The 26,506-nt window shown below is 41.3% G+C and overlaps 1 protein-coding gene across 6 annotated transcripts in view; it reads left to right on the plus strand.

The window, feature by feature from the left end:
• Window positions 1-26,506, plus strand: part of Arhgap26 (Rho GTPase activating protein 26) — a 410,930-nt gene that overhangs the window by 206,046 nt on the left and 178,378 nt on the right. For all 6 annotated transcript variants that reach the window (XM_003477293.4, XM_023560545.2, XM_003477294.4 and 3 more), the window contains exon 12: window positions 9,482-9,518. In XM_003477293.4, the coding sequence (XP_003477341.1) occupies window positions 9,482-9,518 (37 nt within the window). The remainder of the gene's footprint in view (window positions 1-9,481; window positions 9,519-26,506) is intronic.

Below are 26,506 nucleotides of genomic sequence, written 5' to 3' on the forward strand. Positions count from 1 at the left end.
AATGACGAGTGAAAAACTGTATCCAGAAGCATTGAGTTCTAAAGAACAGATTGTAAGAGTGCTGAGAAGTTCAAGAAAGGAGAGATCAGGGGAGTGGTGGCACGCCTGAAGCACATATGCTACAGTGGGCTGTTTGTGTCCTCAAGAGGTCTAAAGATTTGTCATGACTGGATCAGGGTGCTCTGCAGCCATAAAGTTAGGAAATCTTTGTGGGGAAGCGTAGAGGGCAGTAACAGTTTTGAGCTCCTTTGGGCACTATGTGAAATATTTTTCATTTTCCCAATACTCTCTACGTTAATACTGTTATTTAGCTCTACTGTACAATGAAAAAATAGACTCAAATATTAAATCCTCTAAGACCACAGAACAAAAAAATGGTAGAATTAGGCCTTAATATTAAATCTCCAAAGTTCCTGGTTTACACCAGCTACCTCTCCTTCTTCAAAATTCATTTTCTCCTGTTCTGGAATTTACCCAAGACTCATTCAGGTGAAAGGACAGGCTAGCAATGATTAATCCCAAATGTAGCTAAATTTACCAGCGCGGGACTGCGTTCGTGGTGAAAGAAATCTTAGTTCTATGTGGAGGAATGATGTGGGCCAGTCTCACTGAACAGTGGACCACAAAGACTCTTCCCGCCAGCTATTTGTGGCCATCTGAAATCTGCCTTCTGGAGACTCCACCCTGACCCTCAACTCCGTTCAGGAATGTGAATGTTCGCCCTCTTTCATGTGATAGCCCTTGGAGAATTTGCAGACTAGTACAATATCCTAAGGGTTTCACTTTTCCAACCAAGTATGGCTTAGGGCAACTTTTTGTAGGAGCAATGTGTATGACTAATTGGAACAGAGAGAAAGAGAGGAGTCAGCAAGACCAGGAGAAGGCCAGGTTCGAAGTGCAGGTGAAAGGGCAAATAAAGGCTGCCCTGGGGAGCAGAAAAAGAAATGGCATAAGAAGTCAGTTCCAGATATGTGTTAGTAATAGAGCTGATAAAAGTTGATACTGGATATGTGAGGTAGAAGGAAGGGAAGACTCAAGCGTGGCATGAATGCGGTTCTTTCCCATTCCACTTTCCCCCCACTACTTCCTAAGCCCTTTTAAAAAACGTCTTTGGTTTGAGACAGGGTCTTGTCAAATTACCTGTGCTGGGCTTGAATTGGTGGTCCTCCTGCCTCAGCCTCCCAGAGTGCTGCAGTTACAGGTGTCAGCCACCACACTTGGCTTTCCTTGGACTTTGATGCACGTTTCTTTTCTTCAAACTTGAGTATCTTCTGAAATTCAAGTAGACTTTTCTGTAATGTACCCTTCTTTTTTTTTTAATGTGCCTCAGCTCTTGGCTGAAAGCCACAGAAGCACAATTTAAAAATAAGGGGGGAAAGGAAGTTACTAGTTCACTATGGGAAGAGCCGAGGGACCTCAGATACATTTAAATAGGCTTAAATGATACATCATTGGAATCCAGTCTCTCTGCATATTTTGGCTCTATTTTCCTCTGACATTTTTGACTCAGGTTTTGTCTGGGTGGTGGCAGCATTGTCCACAAAAGTTGCAGACATGTTCTAGCAACAGGATCTCATTTCCAACAATTGTAGAAAAAAATGTTAAAAAGCAAGTAGTGCTTGCTGCATTTGGCCAGAGGCAAATCATATGCATGCAAGAATGCATGGTCTGGATCAAAGAACCAGACTTGCAGGTGGAATTCAGATTAGCCCAACCCAAACTACATGGAAGTGTTAGCTCCTCTAGGAAAATTCGGGTGAAATCCTAGGAAAAGAAGGACACAGTGGTAGTAGTACTAGTTGCAGGGGTCCAGAGTGTTTTGTTGGCCTCCGGTATTACTGAAAAAGAATACCAAAAAACAACAACAACAACAGCAACAAAAAAGCCCTTTTGTATCCATAAGGTATAAAGCAGCAGGCAATGCTTGAGCTAATAGAAAACAGCATTTATATTTCTATCCATCATCACTGTCATTACCATGTTGAACTGCAAGCAGTGATTTTGTGCATTAGCGTGCTGTAGTCTTGATATGCAAGGCTTCAGAAGCTGTCAGAAGATTGTCCAAATGGGTGGAGGAGCACAGACACTTGGTCACCTTTCAGGGAGCTCTGAAAGGACCTGAGTTCTCAGGTATGTCTTAGTGCACAGGGCAGGAGACAATCCAGACCAGCAAGTACACGACCGTCTTCCTTGGCCCTCATTTCAGAGCCCCAGTGGCACCGGAGTCTGAAACTGTTAGTACAGGTTGTTGTCACTTGCTGGGTGCAAGCTAATGTGCAGCAGGGACCATAGGAAATACAGAGCTGTGTGAGAGACTTTGCTAGCTTCAAGTTAAGCCAAATAAGATAAATCTGTTGTATGTTTTCTCACAATAAAGCCTGCACCCTTTCTATTTCTCTAGAAGGTAAAAATTCCTAGAGAATTTGCCAGATGTTGGGAAGAATGCGACATAATCACCTGAAAGTGATAGGTGTGGCTTGCCTTTTGTGTCTGGTTAATGCGCTGTTCTCATCAGTGCCAACGTGAGGTTTTTGTTTCAATTTCTTTCTTACTCTTTCTTATGCAAAACCTATTTATTCAACCTGTACTTTTTGAGTAGCTGTTACTATGGCAGTTATTGCACTTTGTTGATGTATAATTCAGCTGGGCAAGAAAGAGTAAGGTCTTGACATTTGTTCAGGATTAGGTTATTGGAAAATGCCATCAAATATATTTTTATTGGCTTTATTTTTGAAAGAGCCTCCTTAAGACAACAAATATATTTTTATTCCTATTCTATTTATTGCTATTCTTTTCAGCATGTTTTGTCACTAGGACCTTGGTGATGAGGGGCACATTTCTGATGGGAGAATGGGGCAGATGACCAGTACCCAGCTCCCAAAGCTCTGTCCCTTTGTGTTGAAGTATATTGTTATTTACTCCAGGCTATTCAAACTGATTCTATTCCCTTATACTTCAGATTCAGTTCCTTCCTGAAAGCTTTTCCATGTGTGACCTGCGGACATCCATGAAAAGAGAGGTCTTCCTGATCCAGAAATTGATGTCCATTCTTGGGTTTTATGTGTTGCATTCCTCAGACCCAGGCTGTCTTATTAGTCACTTTTGGGAGGTGTTATTAAAAGTGCCTAAATTTAGTTATTGCTAGAATTTGCTGAGCATTCTAACGTGCTACTTGGTTGAGAAATCCGCCTGCCATCCAGTCCTTGGTAATACTGGCCAAGTCTCTGTGTGTCTGCTCATCTTAGGAAGTATGTTTTGGGGCGTATTTGAAGTGTCTCAAGCTGCTGTGGTTTTTGGTTGCTGCCATACTTGTGTTAATTGGAAGTTTGTAGAATTACTGTTATGTTTAAATTGAGTGGAAATTTTGTTCTTACATAATGGCTGCATTGTTGCCATTTTAATTACTGCTTAGCTTCTTTTGAATTCTTTGTTAATTGCCAAGCTGTTTTTCCTCTGAGTAGCAGAACCGGGTGGGGAAGTTGTACGAAGCTGTGATTGAGTGCAGAGTCCAGTCTGAAGGACACTGCCTCCTAGTCAGATCTAATTCTGTAATTTTCTGGCTGTGTAACCTTTGGAAGGTTAGTTTACCCATAAGACATATGAAAGAGAGGCAGAGGTAATACTCTGTAGGCCTGAGGATGAAATAAAACAATTCATGTAAATGCTTAGTAGTATGGTGCCTGGCACATAATGAGCGCTGAAAAAGTAGTTACTAGTGTGAGGTTAGTTTTAGTTTGATTGCTGTCTTTTTTAAAATTGAGAATAATTTCTCCAGAGGTTGGTCTCAGATCGTCTCCTTCCCTTTCCTTTTGTTTCTTAGTCCCATCTGGGTCTGGTATGTTGCTAATGATGCCAGCCACTGGGTCCCTCGAAAGGCATTCCTGTCCTTGGCCATTTATCCCACTGTGGATAGCTTTCCCTCACTAAGAAAATTTTGTTTGTATTAAACAAAAAATGTGATGACAGGGAAGAAGAGGGTAGATGGTGACATTGATGATAGAAGTTAATCATTAGAAAATGCCATGTGGGCCATGAAATATGCATTTTATGCCCTGTATAAAATATTTATTATGCATTATTTTGTTTAATTCTCTCAACAACCCTAAGAGGTAAGAACTGTTTGTATCCCCTTTTGCAGATGGCAAGATAAATGTCCACAGATGTTAGGTTTATCAATAATTGGTAAAGCCAAACTTTGAACCTAAGCAACAGATTACTACAAGTCTGTCACCACTGATAGGAAATCAAAAATATAAGCTGTCACAGGGAGAGGGACAAATTAATGCCCATTGATGGAAAACCGGCCAGTGCAGTGTTCTGTGATACTGACTCTGTAGCTCTGTTCTTTGTGCCTCCATGTTGCTGTGTGTGCAGAGCCGTCAGGGAGAGAAGAGGCATAGATATCCCAGAATACTCGAAGAGACTTTGGAGGGAGCAATGGAGTTCAGCGGTGAGTTCAAGTAAAACAGTTCAGTTTAGGTAGGAAGAACATTTTAAAAAGTTTGCCTAACACTTCATTTGTGTAGCTCTTGTTCCAAAGTGTGTTGTATCCAAGTACTAATTCAGCTATGTGTCAAAAGGAAAAGTTAGATTGCTTCTACCTAATTATTGTTTTACTTACACTTTTAATTTATGTTTAAAAAGTACACCTCTGTATTTTCTCAGTGTGGCTTGGATAATGGTCATAAAGGTTACTGGTAGAAAAATTCTGGGAATGCAAATGACTCTGTGTAGTCTCTCTTAATTCTCCAGGGACCTGTAAATTCAGTTGGCTCAGCAGTGAACAGAATTTATTGCAAAATCACATCTTAGTACAGAGAAAGCGTAGGAAGGCTTTCTGTACCCTCTTTTAATTTATTAAATTATGCTCTTCTTGTAGCTTCTGGGTATGGACCTATTAGAATTGCAGTACCCTGAAATTTGTATTGAAAACCTACTTTCTTGCCCTGGTGTTTATCTTCAGGATGGAGCTCTGGTTTGGAGGGAATAGAGTGTTACTTCTCTGTCAGCTGCCAGCTGGTTACACGGGTTAGTGTGGGATACTCGAGGCTGAAATCCGAAGGCCATTCCCAGTTTCCTTTTCTGTGACTCAGGGCAAGTTGTTTCTTCCAGTGACTCACTTGCTGTAGCTGCCATGACACCTCATTACCTTCATGGTCCTCGTCGTCGTCGTCATCATCATCATCATCATCATCATCATCATCATCATCATCACCACCACCACTACCACAATGTCTTATTTATCAAGTGGTTAGTAGTTAAGTGCTTGGGTTCTGGAAATAGACTGTGGTGGTTCCTGTCTGCACTCTTCCTGTTTTCAGGGGCCCACTGTGATCAGGTGACCATGCTTCCTAGGCCCTTAGCTATCTCTGTAACAGGAATAATCAGCTTGTATGAACACTGAATTGCTATAGAATGCCTGGCATGCTGTCTGACACAGAGCAGGGATTCCGTCTTTGGCATTGTTTTTAAATTACTGTATGTGTTGAAACTGTTTCGTGATGACTCAGAGATAGACTTGATAAAATAAATACATGCAAATTCTATCTCTAGAAATATATATAAGAAAATAGATATTCGTTGGCACGGATATTTAGCAGATTTCATGTTCAGTATTGAGGAGAAACTGGAGCATACCTTCATCAAAGAACACAAAGCCAAAGGGCTAAAATGCTTTAAAGTGGTCAAATCTTAGCATATTCTAGCTAAGCAGGACAGCTAAATTTTGCTTAAGTTGCATGTGTTGTTCAGAAAGTATGTGGAATATTTCAGTCTTCCTAGGACGTTTCATGACTTTTGTCCCTTTGAGTTGATCCTCAGGAGTTGGGTTCTGTCTTGTGAAGATGGAACTCTTGAGAAGCATACCTCAAAGCATATGAAGTGACTGCTATTCATAGGACAATGCCACCATGAAAGAGATCTTTTATTTCAGGACATTGCTCTGACCTCTGAACCTTAGTCTAGGAGAACACTATGTGATCTATATAAGTAACATTGTCTGCAGCAGACTAACCATTTCTGAAGGGTGAAATTGGATGCCTTTTGCTTTTGCCAGGATAGAAAGCATAATACTGACTAGTGACATACTTGATAATTGTGTGCATGTGCCACTACCTAGCTAGGTAAGGGGGGATTAGAATATCCCTGTAGCAGCTAGAATAGTATACCACTTACTAGTTCTGTGTCCTGGGAGGAACCGTGGGCCTCAGGACAGCACTAGATTTAATCCAGATAGTGTTACAAGTATTACATATTATCGTGTGGCACTTGGTAAGTGCTCAGCAGACAGAGGCACTGCCCCTTAGAGTTGTTATCATGCCCCCAGCTGGCCTCTGTGATGGTTAGGCCTTCCGTGTTGGGTCATGTAGTCCTGGCAAGTATGGCTTATTAGCCTCATTTCAAAACGCATTCTCTCTGGCTCATTTACTTGAACCAGACAGAGATTAATGGCCCAGCCCCCAAGGATTGGGCAGCACATGTTTCTGGCGCCTTTGGATCATTGATTACGCCTCTTGAATTCAGGGAATGCTTGGGTGTTCCAGGCAGGGGACTCCTGAGACCCAGGAAACCTTGAAAGAAAGTAATTTGGCATGAACTCACCTCCTAATTAAGAAGGGCTGAGAGCCTTGTGTTTTACTATTCTTTCTTTCTAGTTTTTTTGTCGTTTATAAATAGAGGCAAGTTTCTTTTGGATAGACTGTTTGAATTTAATAGGAGACATACAGTGATTAAGGATGGCTAAAAAAAAAAAAAAAAAAACTTGTCTAAATAGGACCTTTTCCCTTTACTTTTTTATCCAACTTTCCAATGTTACTCAGTGCCAGTCACTATGATTGTTGGTTCGAGCTTATTACCTGGCTGCCTTTTCACTCTTGAGTCACAAGGCACTGCAGGATAGACGATTGCCCCTGGCCTTGTCCTCCTGTCCTGCTTTTCTCTGCCTTGCACTGATCGCCAGCCACACTGACCTTCTCTCCTCCAAAAGGCCATGCTTTTTACCGTCTCAGGGACCTGCTGGCCCAAGGAAGTTTCCTCTTCCCATTCAGGTCTCTCACAAACTTCATCCCTGTAGAGAGGCTTTCCCCCACATCAAACACACAGTACTCACTTTTTTTGTTTCTGGTGTCCTTATTCGTAATTGAAGATAGCATATTTGTACATTTATTTCTTTTTTCTTCACTAATGGGCAAGTTTCATGAGGCAGAGATCATAGCTGTTTTATTGACCAGTATCCTCAGTACCTTAGGCGATGTCTTAGACACTCAATAAATATTTGTTAGAGGTATGTATAAATAAACAAATTCAAGTAACATGAATTACCCATTCAGGAGATCTTCAAACTTTTCAAAGCCAGTAAGTATCCCTTGTTTGATAACCACAAAGTAAAGCCCAGGAAAGTGAAAGATGGGTGATTCTTCGCAGCCTCTTTGGAAGTTCTTGTGCAGGTACTTTGGGCTTCCTTTTGGGAACCATGATCTAGCTCAAGTTCTTCATTTATATAGATAATAAAGATACTGCTGAGAGAAAGCGGGTAACTGTCTTCCTTGTGTCATAGAAATTCCCACAACTTCTGTGTCACTTTTGCACTTCTTTGTGGAGACGTTTGCACTTCTCTCAAATTCCATGACAGTTAGCATTTCTTTTCTGAGCAGTACAGCTCCAAGGACTGCATTAGTTTTGCAGTGTTCTCATACATTTCTTTTTAAGTCTCAGCTATGCTCAGTCTTCCTGGGAGAGGTAGACAATAACCATCATCACTTCTCTTTTGTAGATGAAAAAAATTAAAGTTCAGCCAAGTGAAGTGACCAGTGGTGAAGGGCAGGCCAGAATCAGAGTCGCTAGAACTTTTAAGTGCATGCCCTCTTGCCTATTTACTTATCAGACTGTGCTCCGCAAGATAAGAAACCTGTTTCTTTAATCCTTACCTTTCTGACCTTCAGTCAATGAGTACAGCTTTAGTCTTCTTTACAAAGGGAAGAAAATATTAACTTTTTTTTTTCTGTAGAATTTTAAAACTCAAAGACCTTTTTGAGCAACTAATTCATTTTAGAAACGAGGCAATAAAGACCCAGGTCATGTTGGAGACTTACCCTGGTGACTGGGGGCAAAGTTGGACCCATTGCCTACTCCTGACCAGTCATTTCTTTCCATACTTTTTTAGCAGGGAAAAAGTCTTTTTTGGGCTTAATGGCTCTTTTTTGAGGTACTTTGCTTGGTTCCTTTAGAGGTTAAGTGCCTTTCAGCTCAGAGTGGTCCTCAGAATCGCTTGGGGTGGATAGATTAAGTTGTGACTGTCACTTTACTGTCAGTGGTGGGGAACTGCACTGTGCGTGCCCCCGCTGGCTGTCTGTATCATTGAAAGCTCTGAAAGGTTTGCCCTCATTGCCCTGTGGCTTTCGATACCTATAGAATCATAACTACCAGCGAAGGAGCTGGCACTATTTTTTCTTTTTTTGAAACAGAGGTTTTGTCTTATTTAATAGTGATAGAATATTAGCAATAGGTAAACTATGACCTGCAGTACAAATCCAGCACTCACTTGCTTCTGGTATAGTTCATGAGCTATGTGTAGTACTTATGTTTGCACATTTATAGTTAACTGATTATGGGGAATATCAACTTTGAACTCCATCTGAGCTAAAAACAATACCTTCTCTCTAAATAAACAAAAAAGAGTATTTATCTAATTAGTAGACTTCTATTTCAAAAGTTATATTGTATTATTTAGAATTTAATTTTGTCAATTCTGTGGAAATTTATTTTCTCTTGTGATCTAAGAACCTGTGCAATATTGATTTGTTTTTGGCCTTAAAGCCTAAAATATTTACTCTCTGGCCCTTGATAGAAAAGCTGGGTGACCCTTGCAGCAAGGTTTTATATTGATACACTTCCCTTTTTATTATATTGAGTTGCTTTCTCTTTTTATGATTTCCATAAATCACTTACTATAAATATAGTATGTTCTACTAACAAATTTACAAAGATATATAGAGTAAAAAGTAGCTGGTCTCTTTTCCCACTGTTTGGTCTCAACAGTTTATAATGTACCCTTGCTCTGCCTTTGTGGCTTTGAGACCTTAGGTAACCTTTGTAAGCCTCAGATTCTCCAGCTGTGAAACAGTGATAATAACAGCTCCTACAAGCAGAATTGTGTAGATTATGTGAGATAATTTGTGTGAATTGCTTAGCACGTTACATGGTGCACAGTTAATGCTTAATGGTTTGTAACTAATTTTAAAATTCTCTCCTTTTTATTTGTATATACACATAAATTTACTTGATTTTTAAAAAGTGCATGTTTAAGAACAGCTGAAGCATATACTAGTAAGTGGGTATAATTAGTAAAAGGGTTCATACTTGTGGGTCAGAAGTTGTCTCTCATTTCATGGTACAAAGTCAGGAAAGGAGGAAGGTGATGGTTTTCTCCAGTGAACCTCTAGGTGCTATAAAATGTACCCAAATATTTTATTTCTGTTTGCAGGTCTACAACTCGAACAAAGACAGTCAGAGTGAAGGGAGTAAGTATGATGCTCTTTGCTGCTTTCCTGCTGCCAGGGTGGGGAGTGGGCTTTGAGAAGGCGCTACTCCAGGGATCAACCACCAGGAGGTGCTGTGGGCATGTTGAGTCAGTCTGCACTAAGTAGATCATGAGATGCTTCCACTCTGGCTTTCTGTATGAACTTTAGAGGGCCACTCACTGACGTGACTGACAAGATCACCAAGGTAATGATGCTTTGCACTGAACGCTTTATAGAGTATTCTCTTGTATATTATCTCACTTAATTCTACGTCTTAAAACTATAGCCCTACTCACTATTTTCAAGTCTTATAATCCACCAACCCTAGTGCCCTACGGGTCTTATGCTGTGGAAAGCGAGAGTTTTCCTGGCATCCTGCATAGTCTTCTCAAAGGACTAGAGAGGCAACAAGTGTTTTGGGTGTCTGCTCACGAACTGTTTTCTTTGGAGTAGAAAGAGTTGAGTTGATGAATACAGTGCTGCTTCTCTGTAGTGAAGTTCCCTAGAGCGGTCTTCTTAGAATGGAGAGCACGTTTTCCATGCTGCAGGCTCTGAGCACTCCAGTGAACCCTTATTCCTAAGACCACCTGTAACTTCCCAAAGGTGATGAGATTAAAATCACACTCCTGGTAAAGTGTTTGGATTGATGATCTCGTTGGCACATATGAGAAAAAGCAGATTTCTTCCAAGCTACTACTAAAGTATAAAGGAAATCCTGCCCCTGGCTTCAGATTTGCTTTGTAAAGTCCACTTGGAAAAAAACCAAAGGTCCCCTATGATGAATTTCAGTAATATCAGGAAAGTCAATAGAACAAGACCTGTCTAGATGGAAAAAGGATGAGCTGGCTTTCTCTTTTACTTTCTTCTTCTTCTTCCTCTTTCTCTTCCTCTTTCTCTTTCTCTTCTTTCTTTCTCCCCCCTTGATTCCCTCCCTTCCTTTCTTCCTTAAAGCCATTGTGTGATAAAATTTTATTTTACTTTCATTTTCTCTGAAATACAGATTTTATCACAGGTTTATCAAGTATGAAATATTATGTAGTTTGGGGTCACTGCTGTTGACAGGATAGCAGTCCTTTGTGACTGAGAAAAAAATCATCTCCTTAAGAATTGAACAAGGAAAATCATTTTGAGCATATATTCAAGAAAACAAAGAAGTACCCTGCACTCCAAATCAGATGGGATTGTTTTAGGGCACCTTCTGTCAGCTCTGGCTAGCTTAGTGAGAATCAACTGTACAACAGTGAAGAAATACAGGAGGCTGCAGCATAACTCATAGGAAAGTAAAGAGCTGAAGACACAGTCTTGCAAGTAGATGAGCTCTAGGAGCCAGGAGCCAGGAGCCAGGACCCAAGGAAAATGATCTTCTGGGTTGCCTCACTTGTCAGAGGATTTAAATTCCTAGGAAAGTTACCAGCAAGTTGATCAGGCTTGGGCCCACCCACAGAAAACAGCTCACATTGACTGAAACTTTCAAGAGTTCAGAACAGGGTGGTCTCCAGAAGGAAATCTGGGAAGTTACAAGGACAGGAGAGATGGATGTCAAGTAGGGGGAACAGATGCCTGTACCAGGCTTCATCGGTAATAGAGGATCCAGGAGCTCGGGGATGAGGTGCATATGAATGGAGACCCATGGACGCAAGTTTACCTCTAACTTTTGGCTTTGCTGTAACTTTTGAACCTGCTTCTCCCTGCATAAGGGCCAGTGGGTTGGAAAGATTCTGTTTGAAATGATTCTTTTGGTGGGTATGTTGTTTGGTTCTGTCATTCTGTAAGGCACTTTTTGGAATATACTTTGGAAACCTTTAATCCTCTGTCTCTGTCTCTGTCTCTGTCTCTGTCTCTGTCTGTCTCTCCCTCACTGTCTCTCTTTCTCCCCTCCATTCTCTCTCTTTCCATCTCTCTCTGTCTCTGTCTCTCCCCGACCTCTGTGTCTGTCTCTCTCTCCCTGTCTCTCTTTGGCATCTCAATACGTATTACCTGCAGTCTGTGTCTCTTTTTATGCTTTGTATTTGGGTTCAGTTGTGAGAGTTACTCCCCCAAAGACTGTATGAGAACTGGTGCATTGTTCTTTGGAATAAGCCCAGGTCAGAAGCAGGAGAAGTGATCTGTTCTCAGCCCAGGGACAGTTAGCCAACAACTGGCGAGAGAGGAGAGACCAGTCCAGTGAAAGCAACCTAGGGAATGGCAGCCTTTATAGTGTGAGTTGGTCTTTTTCAGGTTTGAGGTTTTAAATAATAAATGTCACTGTCTACTTACTGCTAAAAAGGTTAGCTTATTTACAGAAATGCGGCTCTCCCACTGCTTCTCCAGCTGTTTGAAGTCTAAATTCTGAAGAATTGGAACAGAGAGGACCTAGTCTGCTAATCTGGCCTTCTCGTGCCTTCTTCAAAATGAGAATTAATTTAAATCCATAGGCTAATTGGATTATATTCAAAGGAGCATGCCTCCTCATGTATACTGGGTGCAGCTAAATGCTGACCAACCTAGCTTTTCAAGATGGCCCTGCAGTAGTTCACTCTTGTTCTCACTTTTATGTAACATTTTCCTCTTTGCTTCTGTCTGATTCCTTAAGCAGATGAAACTGTAGGAATCCAGGCTTTCTGTAGCTCTTCATTCAATAAATGCTGCTGGGGTTTCTAAAGGATAAGTGGCACTGAACTATTTGAGCGCTGAAGGATAAGGACACTTCTAATGGGTGTCTCTCTGCCTTTAAGGGTTTTTTTGGTCTGCCATGAGGTTCAGAAAATAGACAGTAGGCGTATGATTCAGTTACCTTGTGTGTATATGTGTAATAGGCTATCTACAGATGTATCCCATGTTCAGGCAGAATGCCCAAAGCTGGTGGCTCTGAGGGTGAATCCAGACTAGGATTCCATCTAGGCCAGGAAAACTTAAAAATAGAAACTTCCTACCTTCCCCAGAATAAGGAAATAGAATGCTTTGCTCTTTGCTGTCCAGATCATAATCCTTTCATTCCTTCCTGTTCATTTTTATTCTGCTGCTTTTATAAGAATCATTTGTATTTGAATAATACTAAAGAACTCACTGTAGTTTGCCAATTTGACACACTGTAAAGTGGATGAAAGAGTAATAACTGGACAAAGAATATTGTGTACAGAGTCGGAGTTAGAATCTAGTTGTCTGTAGGGTACAGACATTGAATCTGAACTTCAGTCTTTCTTTTTTGGTATCTGGTTTCAAACTCACGACCTCGCATTTGCCAGGCAGGAGCTGAACTTCACGTGAGGCAGCTTTACAAACATGTATATTCTCTTGCTGTAAAAATGTATGAACATGTTATAAAATATTAAAGGAATACAGCAAAATAATTTTTAAAACTCAATAAAAATAATCCATGCTAGCAATTCCAGAGATATTTCCTTATTGCCTGTTCCCCTGATGTCTCACGTATATTTTGCCAGTCAATATGTATTTTTATTTAATTGGCATTATACTAAATGAGTGTAATATACTTGTTTCCATTGTGCTTCAAAAAACCCTACAAACTATTTCCCATGTCAGAAGATTGTTTATTAGTATCATTTGTAATGGTTCTTTAATGTTCTGCCATAGAATTATACCTTAATTTATTGAACCTTTTTTGTCATTGAACTTTACTGTCCTTTCCAGAGTTTTGCTATTTTGAATAACGTAGCCTATGTGACCATCAGTCTTTGTATATGTATCACATCCTTTCCTTTGGGTGGATTTGGCCATGGGGAGGGGGAGAGGTGTTTCCATGGAGACAACTGTATGAGTGGTATAGGTTATTAGCCTGCTGGCTGTGGAACCTCAGGTAAGTTCTGGGCCTCTCTTGATCATCTGTTTCTTCTTTTGCAAATTGAGGATGTTAATACCACAATTTAATAAACTGAGTCTGAGAATTAAAGTTCAATACAGTTTCTACCATGTTAGGTAATGCTTGAAAACCTTTGGGTGTTACCCTTCATGGATTCTAGTCATTCCTTCAAAAAAAAAAAAAAAAAAAAGGAAAGGAGAGGAAAGGAGAAGGGAGAGAAGGAAGGAAGAAGGAGATTTAAAGAGAGAGAAAATTCTTTTGGAAAGGAGAAGCATCCATGTTGGCAGAACTGCTCTTGCAAAAAGCAGGAGCAGCAGGAGGGGAGAGAGCCAGCCCTCCTGCCATTGCTCAGTGTGCCTTATGAAAGTCCATTTAATTCTGGTGACTGCATTTCTCAATGCATCAGACACGCATTTAAAATTACCACTTAGATGTAGTTATTTTAATATGTATGGGAACACAATCATTTATAAACTGTGTAACTTTATAAGTGCTGTTGCTTAACATAGGGGTCAGCTTTTTCGCTAATGGGCCAGATGGTAACATTTTTCATTTTTGCTAGACAGTTCAGCCTCCGTTGTTCTGTGAAAGCAGCCATACACAACATGAAAGTGATGTGATTGTTTTCTAATAAAGATATATTTGCAAAACAGACAGTGATGAGTTTGTCTCATGAACTTTAGTTTGTTAATCTTTGCTCCATACAAGGTTAAGTTTTTAAAATAGTCATCTGTTTAAGATGGGGTGGAGTTTTGTCAGGGAACATAAAAGTGGTACATAAATGGCTGCCCCTTGCAGAACATCTCAGAACACAGGTGAGTACATGGGTGAACAAGGTAGCGCTGTCAGGAAGAAACCAGTGGCCAAGCCCACGTGATCTGCTGAGGTTCCCCCCACCCCACCCCACCCCATCCTGCTGCTCTGGAGATCCACAGAATCATTGCTCTTTCTGCTACCTTGTCATGTATATTCAGCCCTGTGGGACCAGAAGGACTGTCACCATTAGCCTCCCACTCCTTAACTGTCTGGTTCTGTGCTGGTGAGGGGTCGTTCCAGACCCACTTTCTATGTTGTTCCTGTCATATCCATTCTCGTCCTTCAGACACTCACTCATTCAGATCGAACCCCCATGGTGTTTCTTTAGGGCTTACCTTGTCTTACATGGACAAGACTAAGGACCAGGAGAGGAGCTGGACAAACACATCATTCCTCTGTTTGCCCAGGTGGGCCCCTAATTATATGTTCCCTTCCAAGGAAGCTGTGTGCCTCAGCTTCCCTTGGTCTGTCAAACAGAATAGGAGATTTATTTATTCCCTGAGATTTCAGGTAAAACCTTAATGGAATGGCATGGCCTACTGTTTCTAAAAGGGTCCTGCGGCCTTCATCCTTTCTTACTAAATGCCCCCAGTTCGTGAAAGCAAAAGAAGGGGGAAAAGATGATTTTTTTCTTTTGCTTCCAGTCACCTTTGGGTTTTTACTGTTAGAACACCCACAGTTGAGAGACAGGAGGAGGCGGTCACTGGTAACCAGAATCCCTTTGGGATCAGAGCCATCGGAGGCTGCCAGGTCTCTTTTGGTGGGTGGCTTATAAATAGAACATTTCCCCTTTTAAACCTGAGAAGGATGGAAGGCATTAATGGGCATGGTAGCCTGGCCTCCTGTGCACTGGCCCACGAGGCAGTCAGCTGAGTGTACCTTCTTCCCCTCCAGCTTTCCATGCCCCCTGCGAGGGCTGGGCCAACAGGAGACACACCTGCCAGCTCCCTATATTCTTCTTGGCCCCTTTTTCTTCCTTTTTTGCCCTCCCTCCTGTGCTGTTCAGGTTTATATGGCCACTATTTTGTCTTCTGAGCCATAGGTCAGTTGAGAGAGTATAGTTCAGCTTGCCTAGTGGCTCTTTCTTTGTACCTCCCTTTCTTTAGGAGTTGCATGTACAGCACAGTAACTGTGACCACACTGAGCTTGAATTATATTTAGTTGAGCAGTTCAGCCCAGCTCTTAAGTGGCCTGGCTGGGGGCAGGGAGTAGAGAGAGGAAGGAACAGGAGCAGCTTGTTTGCTCAGAGAGTCTGTGATGTGGGTTCTCAGCTATTTTGTTTGGTGAGACCCTGATGTAGTCAGGGGTTGAAAGGAGAACAATTACATACAGAATTTATAGTATTATTTATAATGGTCACCCAGAGTTAAATACAAGAAAGTGCAGGAAATACATCCACAACACTTAAAGATCTAGAAAATCCAGCCAAGGGCCTGGATCCCACAGCAGTGTCCTGTGAGTCCAGCTGAAGATCTAGAGCCCATGACAATGCCTCCCACTAGTCTAACCAGAGGCCTAGAGCCAATGACAACGTCTCATACAAGTCTGTTTTACACATCTGCGCTGGGAAGGCCCGAAGGTCAGCAGTGGAGGCTAGAAAGTCTATGCCAGTGGGTTGAAGGATCTGTGCCAGTAGGATGAGGGTTCTACACTGGAACCAAGAAGCAGTATTCAAAATAAGAACCAAGGCTGCCCCATGAAGTACCACAACCATCCTCAGTGACAGGTCTGACGATGAGAACAGCCAAGTTCATGTCAGGAAACCACATGACAAGCTTCTGGAGATTGAACAGCACAGCAGCTTCCCCTCTGGAGTCAGGAAGCAACACTTAACAAAAGGAGGAGCTCCCCCACAGTGAACCACAGCTACTCTCAGCAACAAGGTTCCGAGTTCCTCCAGTGATAATAGCTGAACTCATATCAGGAAAGCCAGCATGACAAACTCCTCCAGGAGAACCCACAGCTCCAAACAGCAACTTAGGAGGACCCATAATGCTATACTCCTCTCCACGTCTCCTTTTTATGCAGACAACAATCCTCAGGTGGGTCATCTACACGCAGCACTATGCTGATTCAATTCAGCTGGTGTTAAGTTGACCATGAGTTTTTAATCCACAATAGACTCTGCCCCCTAAAGATGTGACTGGTGGCAGTGTTCCTTGGACATCAGTGTGTGGAAAATGAGAAGCCTTTCTGCTTATCTTAAAAGACATGAAGCAAGTATGTTCTGTAGATTGACAGATGCAGCCAGTGCGTGACTTTGCCATGGCTTAATACTTCCCTTCCCCTCATGACAGCAGGCTTCAGACAGGACAGGTGTGAGCCACCCCTTGGGATCCCACATTTGGTTAGTCAGGTAGCAGTAAGACCTTGGGCTGCAGTTGTAACAAGTCATGGCCAGTGTGAGGGTTTGTTGAGACAGGGACTGATTTTCCCTGCTGCCATCAGTTGCAGGTTTTGGTTATTATGGTTAATGTTTATTAAACACATACTATGTACTAAACAGTGTGCTCATTTTTCTATACACATTGCATCATTTGCTTCTTATAAAAACAGGAGCATGGATTAGTATTATTGACCCCACTACAAATGTGAAACTTTACAAAGTTTCTAAAGGCATTCTTTTCCCTCCTCAATGAGAGTTTTGAAATGTGTGACTTTTCTGCATGTAAGCTTTAGCAGAGGCTGTAATATAAAGTGCTCTTCCCTCTAGTTGGGGTAGTGCTGAGCAATGGATAGGAGTGTCAACCCTGGAATATTACATGGATTGGAATCCTAGCATCACAGCTTATTAGAGTGACTTTGGAAAAGTAATTTCTCCAGGCTTCAGATTTTCTTACCTATAAAATGGGAATGTCTCTGGTTTGTGGGAAAGATTAAATGAGATTAGGGTGAACATCCTCTCAGTGGTGCCTGGGATTATGTGCAATTGTTAAATGCTGCCTGTTGCTATTGTTACTGTAGTAGTGTCATTGTTATCCTAAACCAGAACCTATTAATAAAAAAAAGTGACACTGTACTGTTTCTCTGGAATCCCAGAGTGCCTTCACAGGCGTTACCTTACTCAGTTTTTATAGAAGTGAGGGTGGTTATCAGAGAGGCCGAGCATGTCCATGGCATCAGCCAGCATGTGGTGACACCAGGGCTTTTGATTCTGAGTAACATTTCTTTCCTTGCTCTTTGCTTCTTCAGAATTTATTATGATCAGAGAACATTTCAGTCATTCTTAGGGCACTGGAAGGTGATAGAACAGGTAAGTAGACCTGGAAGAGTGCTCATGATAGCCGGAGGCAGCCAGCTCTGTTTAAACCCTTCCGCCTTCCTGGAGCTGCTCACGCTCTCACAGGTAGTACCAAACTACCTGTGCCTGAAGGCAGGACGAATCGAGGCTACTGGACCGTTCTTCATTCCCAAGATGTAGAGATCCCCATACAGGAAACAAATAGTCCCAGTGAACCCGCTTGGCATTGTCAGAGTGCATTGTGCCTTGCCCTGTCACTGCTGTCTGGTTGGGAATTTTAAGGTGAACTAGGAAATTGCACATGTAGAAAGCCACAATGAAACATTCCATTCCTCCCAAATAGATGTGTAGTCCTCATCCTGTGCTATACAAGAGCTCAGGTAATGCTACTTTGGCTGCCTGACTTTTGTCAAGAATTAAAACACTCCATAGTGGTCTTAAAGCCTCCTTTGACTCAAGTGGAGAGCTGGTAGGTTTATTCCAGGCAGGGAAGGACTTTGTTTTCCTGATATTGTCCTACTTTCTTAACCATCTTGTCTCTCTCAGCTTATTTTTCTATGTGTTTATCCTCTAGACACCATGAAAAAGAAGACAGATGCCTATATATTTGGTATGATTAACAGGGCTCTTGCTTAGAGGTCAGAGATGAGTGGGATCCCTGTCAATGGTTTTTGTTTCATGCCCTTTGCTGCAGGGACCCTGAACTCTAGAAGGTACCAGTGTGTTCCGCCAGCTGCTCACCACTTGCAGTTCCAAGGGTGTCAGGAGGTTTTACCTGTTGCTTCCTGCTGTCTCAGCTGGTGAAAATGTAGATTGTGTTTGTTCCTTCATTCAGGAAATATTTAGTGGAATGCAGTAATGAGTGAGTCAGATGAAACATCTGCACTCATAAATCTTATACTGTTTAAATTTTAATTAAATTTTAACTGATACATAAAAGCATAACAGTTGTACGTACCAACAGGATAACATATGATGTCTCAATGCATGTATATACTGTGCAATCGGGAGCTTACTACGGAGAGAAACTGACAACAAAAGGGGTTTTTTTGTTTGTTTGTTTGTTTGGTTGGTTTTTTTTTTTTTGTCTTTTTTCCTTTTTATCGGTACCGGGGATGGAACTCAGGACTGCCCTGCTTGCAAGGCAGGCGCTTATGCCGCTGAGCTAAATCCCCAGCCTGCTGACAACAAAAGGAAGCAAGTAGGCAGAGGAATAATTCAGATGAAAGCAAGAACTATGAAGGAGGTAAGAGCAAGGGGATAGAGAATAAGAGAAAGGTAGCTAATTAGGGTATCTGGAACAAGGAAGGCCTCTCTAAAGAAGTAACATTCCAGTAAATACCTGAACCAAAGGAAGACAGGGAGCATGTCAGAAATTGACAAAAGAATATTGCCAGCAGAAGAAACAGGGTATGCAAAGGCCCTAAGGTAGAGACAAGGACTAGTTGTATTTTGTCTAGAAGTAGTAGGGGGGACCACTGTAACTGACTGGTGAGAAGAGGCCTGGATGAGAATGATCAGACAGGCTGGGACTAGACTGTGAGGTTACGAGATAAGATTGTGTTCTTAGTCCTGAGATGTCATTGGAGGTTTTATGAGGTGAATGACATGAATATATGTATGTTTTCAAAACAAGATTCTGGCTTCTGGCGGAGAATAAAGAGGGTCAGAAGCAGAGCCAGCTGGGAGTCTAGGAAAGGGATGATGGTGGCATGGGTTTAGGCACTGGCTGGCAGTGGATATAAGGAGAAGTCATGATCCAGGATGTGTTTGTTACTGCTGACAGGAGTGGCTAATGGACTGCGTGTAGGGTGTGTGTTAGGTATAGGATCCAAGAAAGTAGGAATCAGATATTCCAATATGGCTTTATTAGAACAGAACTTGTTGCTGGCAGAATATGGCACCCTCCTAACTCATTTTTCCAGCCAGGTTGAATATAATCCCTGGCCTGGGACACATCAGGATATAAGTTCTCAAATGTCTTATCTCTGTATCTCTGTCATAAATAAATGTGTCTGTGTAATGTGTCAATTTTATTACTTATTCTTTAAATCAATTCATCATTCTTACCTTAGTTTATTTAAAAAGGAGATATGCTGTGTGTGATAAATCAGTAGATTTCTGATAGTCACTGAAATACGTGCCTATTAGAAATGTTTTTTAACCATCTGGAATAATATCATAAACCACCAGTAGCATAAATCAATAGTAAATATTGTATTAGTCACCCTTCGACTGCCAAGACAAAATATCTCATAACTAAAACTTAAAAAGGGGAGCATCTAATATTGGCTTGTGGATTTAGAGAGCTCAGTGCACGGTCGGCTGGCTCCAAGACAGAATGGCATGCTGCAAGGACTTGGTGGAGGAGCTGCTCAGCCACCCCAGCCAGGAAGCAGAGAGGAAGAGCCAGAGGAAGCCCATGCCGCATCTCCTCCACCCGGGCCCTGTGCACAGCCACACACTTAGCTGTGAACTGAGCCATGATTCAATCCACTGATAAGTATAACAACCCCCATATATAATCACTCTTTGAAGCCTCATCTCTGAATGTGTAAGACTTTCGGGGGACGTTTTAGATTTAAATCATAGTAGCTGTTAAGACACAGGCTTTGGCAGATCATTACTGTCTGGTAGGGAATATAATAGCACAGATATTGACAGGTGACTGAGTCGACACTCATTTTTGTTTTTCCTTTGGTGATAATAGTTTGGGTTACTTAGTATACACCACAGTGTTTTCCCAAGTGAAGTTTTTATACCTACTGAGACATTTCTGGGAGAAACCTAGAATGAGATGTGATAAAAAAGAATGTGGTAAATGTTTAAATTTTTTAAAAAATTACAGTAAAACACACACTGTCACTAGTGCCACTCAGAATACTCAGCCTTGCCGCAAACAGTTATCCCATTATGCTTTTCGCTTTCTGAAGCAGTTCTTGGAAGTCTTTTTCATATCTAGTTACACTGTCACGGCCTCCTTGATGTCCTGAACGGATTCAAAGCATTCACCTTTCATGGCCATTTTGAGCTGAGGGAAGAGCCAGAAGTCGCGGGGTGCCAGATGTGGTAAATAGGTGAATAAAGACACACTGTGATGTTTTCCTGAGCCTGCTTTTTCCTTGGATGGCACTCAGCATCAGCACTCCCCACGTTTTTGATCGCACTTCATACAGACACTCACAAATGACAACTTCCAGAACTATTTCAGAAGGCGGCAAGAGCGATGGGGTTAAGTGTGTTCAAAGCACAGCAATTAAAATGGCAACAGTATAACCATTATGTAAGAATAAAATTTCCACTCAATTTAAACATAACAGTAATTCTACAAACTTCCAGTTAACTCTGGAGGCAATGTGTCTTTTACTGTAATACATTTTTTAAAAAGGATTCATTGTGTATTTCAACCACACCTCCTGCACCCTTGCTTTTTCCATTCACTGGAATTGACAATGCTGCTAGAATAAAAGGGGCAGGGTCCAGGAAACCTGATTCCCTTTCTTAAATCTTTCTCCTACTGTCCTCTGAATGAGAATGAGCTCTAGGTTTAGACTGAGTCAGAATCCTGGATCCACCACTTATTAATGCTGGAAGTTCCTTTGCCCTACTAAACCTGTCTGCAAAATAAGGATAATGGTAATAATGATAATAAGATGATGCTTTTAAATATGTGTCTTGGAGCAGTGAATTAATGTGGTTCAGTAAGTGTTAAAGTCTTACCATCATTACCACTTAACCTGAGTCTGGCTTTTCTTCTCATAAGAACTTAGCTCAGAGGTTAGGAAAATCAAATAAACTATAATGATATGATAAACTGTAATATATTATTCCTCATAATATTCATTAATGTGAAAATACAGCAAGGAGTTGTGAGCCAGAAGAGTAGCAGTATTACCCCGTGGGATTATTGTAAGAGTAACATGAACTTGGTGCAAAAGGTATTTCATCAGCTAGAAAGTTTGATTCAAATAATAGGATGTAGTTGCATCCTAATGTTGATAATACTGAAACTGACCATTTATTGAATACCAGCTAAATTATGTGGTATTGAAATGACTGCAGTTCAGGTGACCCTCGTGACACCTACTCTACAGGCGAGGAAATTGACTCTCAGAGAAATGAAATATCTTGCCTCTGTTCATATCCAGCAAGAAGTAGCAGAGATAAGATTCTGATTCAGGCCTGTCTAGCTGTAAAACTTCTCATTTTCTTTCTGCTACCTACCATTTCTTTGTGTGCTGATTCAGTTAATATTTACATTAATTTGTATTCTCTGAGTACACTACTAGAGCAATAATCTTGTACAGTCCAGTGTACAGTAGTCTAGACAAATAATGAACAAGACCCTGAGGCACTGCTTTGGAATTAAGAATTGATTATAGTTCATCAAAAAGTAGAGAATTTATATTTGAATAATGAAGACCCAGTTTGCCAGCTTCTGGGCCCCAGCGGAAGGGTGATAGCTGCTACCATGAGACCAGCTTTCCCAGGGCCACAGCTCAGGAGGCCGTGGCAATGCCGGGACTGCATGTGGCGAGCAGAATGTCTGTGCTCCTCCGGCTCTGCCTTGACTGTGTGAGCCAATTACAGGTCTGTTCTCCAGGTGGCTTTGTGTTTAGTGCAGTGTGGGTATGTTCGTCATGGCTTTTCATGGTGCCAGAATTGATTAAATCCAAAATGAGGGAGGCAAGCATATGCTGAAGAGCAAATCCCACTGGGAAATTGAATAAATTTCTGTAGTGAGAATGTGTCCCTCGAGCTGCCCATGAAGTGGTGGCCTGCTCACAGCATCTCCAGGCAGTTTCCTATCCAGTGGTGGCACGTGTGCTGAGGCCAGCTGTTACCATTCAAAGCCCTAAAAGGTTCGCCATCGCTGTCCTACATTTGTGCATCCATTTTAAAAGTGGGATAACAACTTTTACTTCGCAGGCTTCTTGTTTTTATGAAATCTTCCAGCAAATCCAGCAAATTTTACTTCTCTACAAAATCCTTAGAAGTTTTATTTTTGTTTTGTTGTTTGTTTTTGATCAGAAGAAAATGGAGTAAGTTTCCTGGGGGAAAAATTCCAGACTGAGAGAAAACCTGAACCCCAGCTTTTGGAAAGTGGTAATCCTTTTTCCTTCATGTTGAGCCTAATTTAATAGCTCTGATCCTCTCCTTTGGAAAGGGCTTATCTCCTGAAGATTGCACACATGGGCTGACTTTGGAATGTGTGCTTTGAGCTCTGTTTTCATAGACCAGCTGTGCACAAGTCATACCATGCTACAGAAAGGTCCTTTCAATTCAAAATTAGTGATTTGGCCACTTCTTACATATTGCTTAGTTTTCTGAGTACAGTAGCAGGAAGACAGTTCTCAGAAAGGGGTTCTTGGGCCTGAGGAGTCAGTCTGTTGGGGAGCAGAAAGTACTCCGGGGGAATATTTTCCTTTCTAGAGGTTTCCTGGACTCTCAGGCTTCTGCTATTCATGCGGCCTAGTTAGTGTAATATGGAAGTGCTCTGTCAACCTCAGCTCTAGCCACATATAGGTCAGTAACGATAGTACCTGTGGACAGCCAAAGGATTTCTAGAAATCCAGGAAATCTTAAATTTAATTTTGGCTCCTCTGTTTTGTGTTTTGGCCTGTACAGCTTTTGTTTCCCTTTTTCTTGGGCTTTTTCTTGGGGCTGTACTGATAGGGGGCAATACCTCTTCGTGTTAATACAGGAAGGAAGGAAGGAAGTGGTTAGATCATGCCATTCATTTCTTTATTTAACCTTTATATCCTCACAAAAGATTAAAAAAAAGTAACACTTGAGGACCAGAAGCTTAAAGAATTTATCTGTTAGAGAATTTACCATTTAGAATTTGAAAGGTCATTTTGACCATCCCATACTCCTCCCAGCAACTTTCTCTGTCATCCAGTCATTCATTTACTTGCCCAAGAATCTAAAGTGAAAAGTTACACAAAACACACATATTGTCATTTTATGTCCAGCAATATAGACCACAGTGTATGGTAAGAGAGATATTCTTAATGATTGATCTTCTGTTTTGCCATGGAGGCGTTTTTCCACAGAATCATGCAAGTAAATGTAAACTTGTAATACTGCACAGTATGAAAAAGGTTGATGGTGCTTAGTCTAAATCCAGCAGGCTGGTATTGTCCTGAGTAGGGAGGTCAGGAAAGGCTTTTTGAGGAAATGACACTTGAGAGGGAGCTATGTGACTTAAACCAAGAGACTCAGGTGAAATCCAGAGCCTTTGCAAAAGTCCTGACAGAAAGTATGGCCAATTGGATGCTCTGAAAAAAAGCCAATATAGTTGTATGCTGAGAGCAGAAGAGTGGTACCCAAGGGGCCGGAGAGGCAGCTGGGGCCAGGCTGTGCAGGCTCCGGAGGGTCCTGGCCTCCGGATGTGGGTTGTGCCCTGGAGAGGCTGAACAGGGCAGTAATGCGGTCCGATTTTGTCAAGTGCATACACACTCTAGGGTGGAGGACAGACTGGCTGGGAGTGGGCAAGAGGGACATTTTGCAGTCATCCCAGCAACAGATGGCAGAGGCAGAGTAATGATGGTGATGATGGAGAGAGCTAGACAAGATTCAGAGATACTAGGAGATACAGTTGAGGGGCTTATAATACTTCGCATATAGGAGGTAGGAAAGAAGCAGTGCCAAGGGTTTGTTATGGTTTTGTTATGGTTGGCACACTGCCACCACCCATGTACCTCATTTCTTTTAAAGGTGAAAAGAACCAGGGAAAGGTATCTCAGGTGAGGTACTAGAAACTACAGAGCATGACAGGGACATTTTAAATGTCATGGTATGGCAATGACAATTACACTAAAGCCCTTGTCTTTCTACCTAGAACACCAGCCTCTTTTTTAAAAGTAAGAACAGCATTTGGTTGTTCATTATCATGTGGTGTTTTTAGCCTTTTGCAATAAAACAGACAGTCTTTGGATTTTGTCTGCTTCCCTGTTTCTGAAGTTCATATCCTAGCATGATAACCTAAACCCAAAAGATCTGTTAGGCATCTCTCTCCCATTTCTGCAGTTAGCTGTGAGACTCCTCAGGTTAACCGAGTGTGCACCCATCTCTCCTGTGTTCTCACATTCTCCACAGAGCTCTGACAACATGAATTTGTGCTACCCTTGCATTTCCTTCCTCTAAAAAGAAAAACAGAAACAAGGCTTCAAGAGCTGAAATGAAAGTTAAGAGGATGAAGATTTATAACTTGGGAGCCCAGGTCTTTGGTGTGGGCCCTGCCACCATTCATTTTAAGACAATAATTTGGGCTGCCAGAGTGTAAACCTAGGCAGAGCTGAACTTGAGCCAGCAAAGAAAGAGAAGTCAGTCCCCACCTTAACTGCAAAACAGGGATGTCAGTCCTGGGAGTCAGAGCCTGGAGCAACTCACTGCAAGTCAAATTAGGGGAATAATGCAAGCCTAGTAGATATTTAATGAGAGATTATTTCTGGAGATTATAGGGATACAGAAATTGCAAATAAATCCCTGACCTTTTCTGAGCCTTGGCTCAGTGAAAGAGCCGAATCACCTGCTTGAGGGGATTAAGGACAGCCACTTCCATCTGGCAGGCCACTTTCTCTGTCATTTGCAGACTGGCTTAGAGGTGACAGTGTTCTAAATCTGTTAGTGGAAATTCACTTTTCAGAGTAGGAGATCTCAATTACCTTAGATTATGTACCCAGGGACAGAGATAGGACAAATGATCTGGTTATGTGTGCACTATAGTTTCTATCGTGTTAGGAGTACTGATTCCATGTTCATTGGTAAAGTACTTGTTAATCATTAGTAACCCAATCACGGTGTCAGCAGGAAAGTCAAGTTGATGAAAATAGAAGTTAAATCCCCCCTTCGTGTGAGTCATGCATGTGTGTGCATGTGTGTATGTGTGTGTATGTGTGTGTGTGTGTAAGAGACAAAGAAAGATGGAGAAATGCCAGGGTAATGGACAGTGGATAATGTAGTAACTTGTACTCGTTCCAGTTTACAGGTTTAGAACAATGACTGCTACATTATATTTCACGAATATATTTCCCTTTGTTAGGGAACTTTTGCATGAGGTGGATATTATTTCTTAACACAGTCTTACCTGCTTCCTAAAGTATAAACATCAACAATAACCAGCTCTAACACAGTCTAACAGTTTCCTTTAGTTGTTTATTTCATTTTAAAATGTGTAAATACTACATGCATTTGAACAAGTAATATTACTGATAAATACTGTCTTACATGTTTAAAACATAAGGCTTTGTGTGTTAGTCTGTGTAAAAGAGTTTACTAACTTGTAAGAAATTGAAAAAGACCTAAAATTTACACTTACTCAGTAACTAAGTATAGAGGTTTTGCTTTGACATTTTCCAGAAGTAATTGTAGTTAGTGTAGATTGGTGCAAGTTTAATTCTTTTCTGGATATACTGAAATGTTCAATTAGGTTATTTTGTACTATATATCACTTACCTAGAAAAAGATCCCACTTCTTTACTTCCTATGTAAAAAATAGGTCCAAGAACTGAATTGCATCTGCAAAACTGTCCAACTCTGCTTTTTGTTGTTCTGCTAGTTGGGCTGGTGGTTCATCTTCTGACCACGGGAGCCACTTCTGTACCTCTATTTGTTGCCAACTTCTTTCTAGTTTTCCAAAACTTTTATCAGTGCTTTTGAGTGAAGGAAATGGGTCTTTATCCAGGACAGAGTTCTCCAGTGCCTAAAACAAGACAGTGTTGACCAACCTCCTTCTAAAACATCCAAGTCTGAGATCAATCTCAGTAGCTCCCCAGAGCCTGTGCAAAATGTCACTTATTTTTCTCTTCTTTGTCTGTCATCCCTTTGAAAAGGTTCTCTGAAGCACCTCTCAAAAGCAAAACTAAAAAACTTCAACCAGCTTATGATTCGTTGTTACAAATGTTTTGGAAACTTCCTTAAACATAAAAAGCAATTCTTTGTCTCACAAATGCTTTCCAGCAGGTTCTGTTTTCACTAGTGGATAAAGGAATAAAAAATCCTCTCCTGTGCATGAAAAGATACCCAACACCGTTAGTCACTGCACCATTAGATGCAAATTAAAACCACAATGGAATTCCTCTTAACATCTATAAAGATGGCTGTAACACAAAAAACAAAACAAAAAAA

The sequence above is a fragment of the Cavia porcellus genome, unplaced genomic scaffold (genome assembly GCF_034190915.1).
Source record: "Cavia porcellus strain 051 isolate PalLab524CR breed Dunkin Hartley unplaced genomic scaffold, mCavPor4.1 scaffold_21, whole genome shotgun sequence".
Lineage (NCBI taxonomy): Eukaryota > Metazoa > Chordata > Mammalia > Rodentia > Caviidae > Cavia > Cavia porcellus.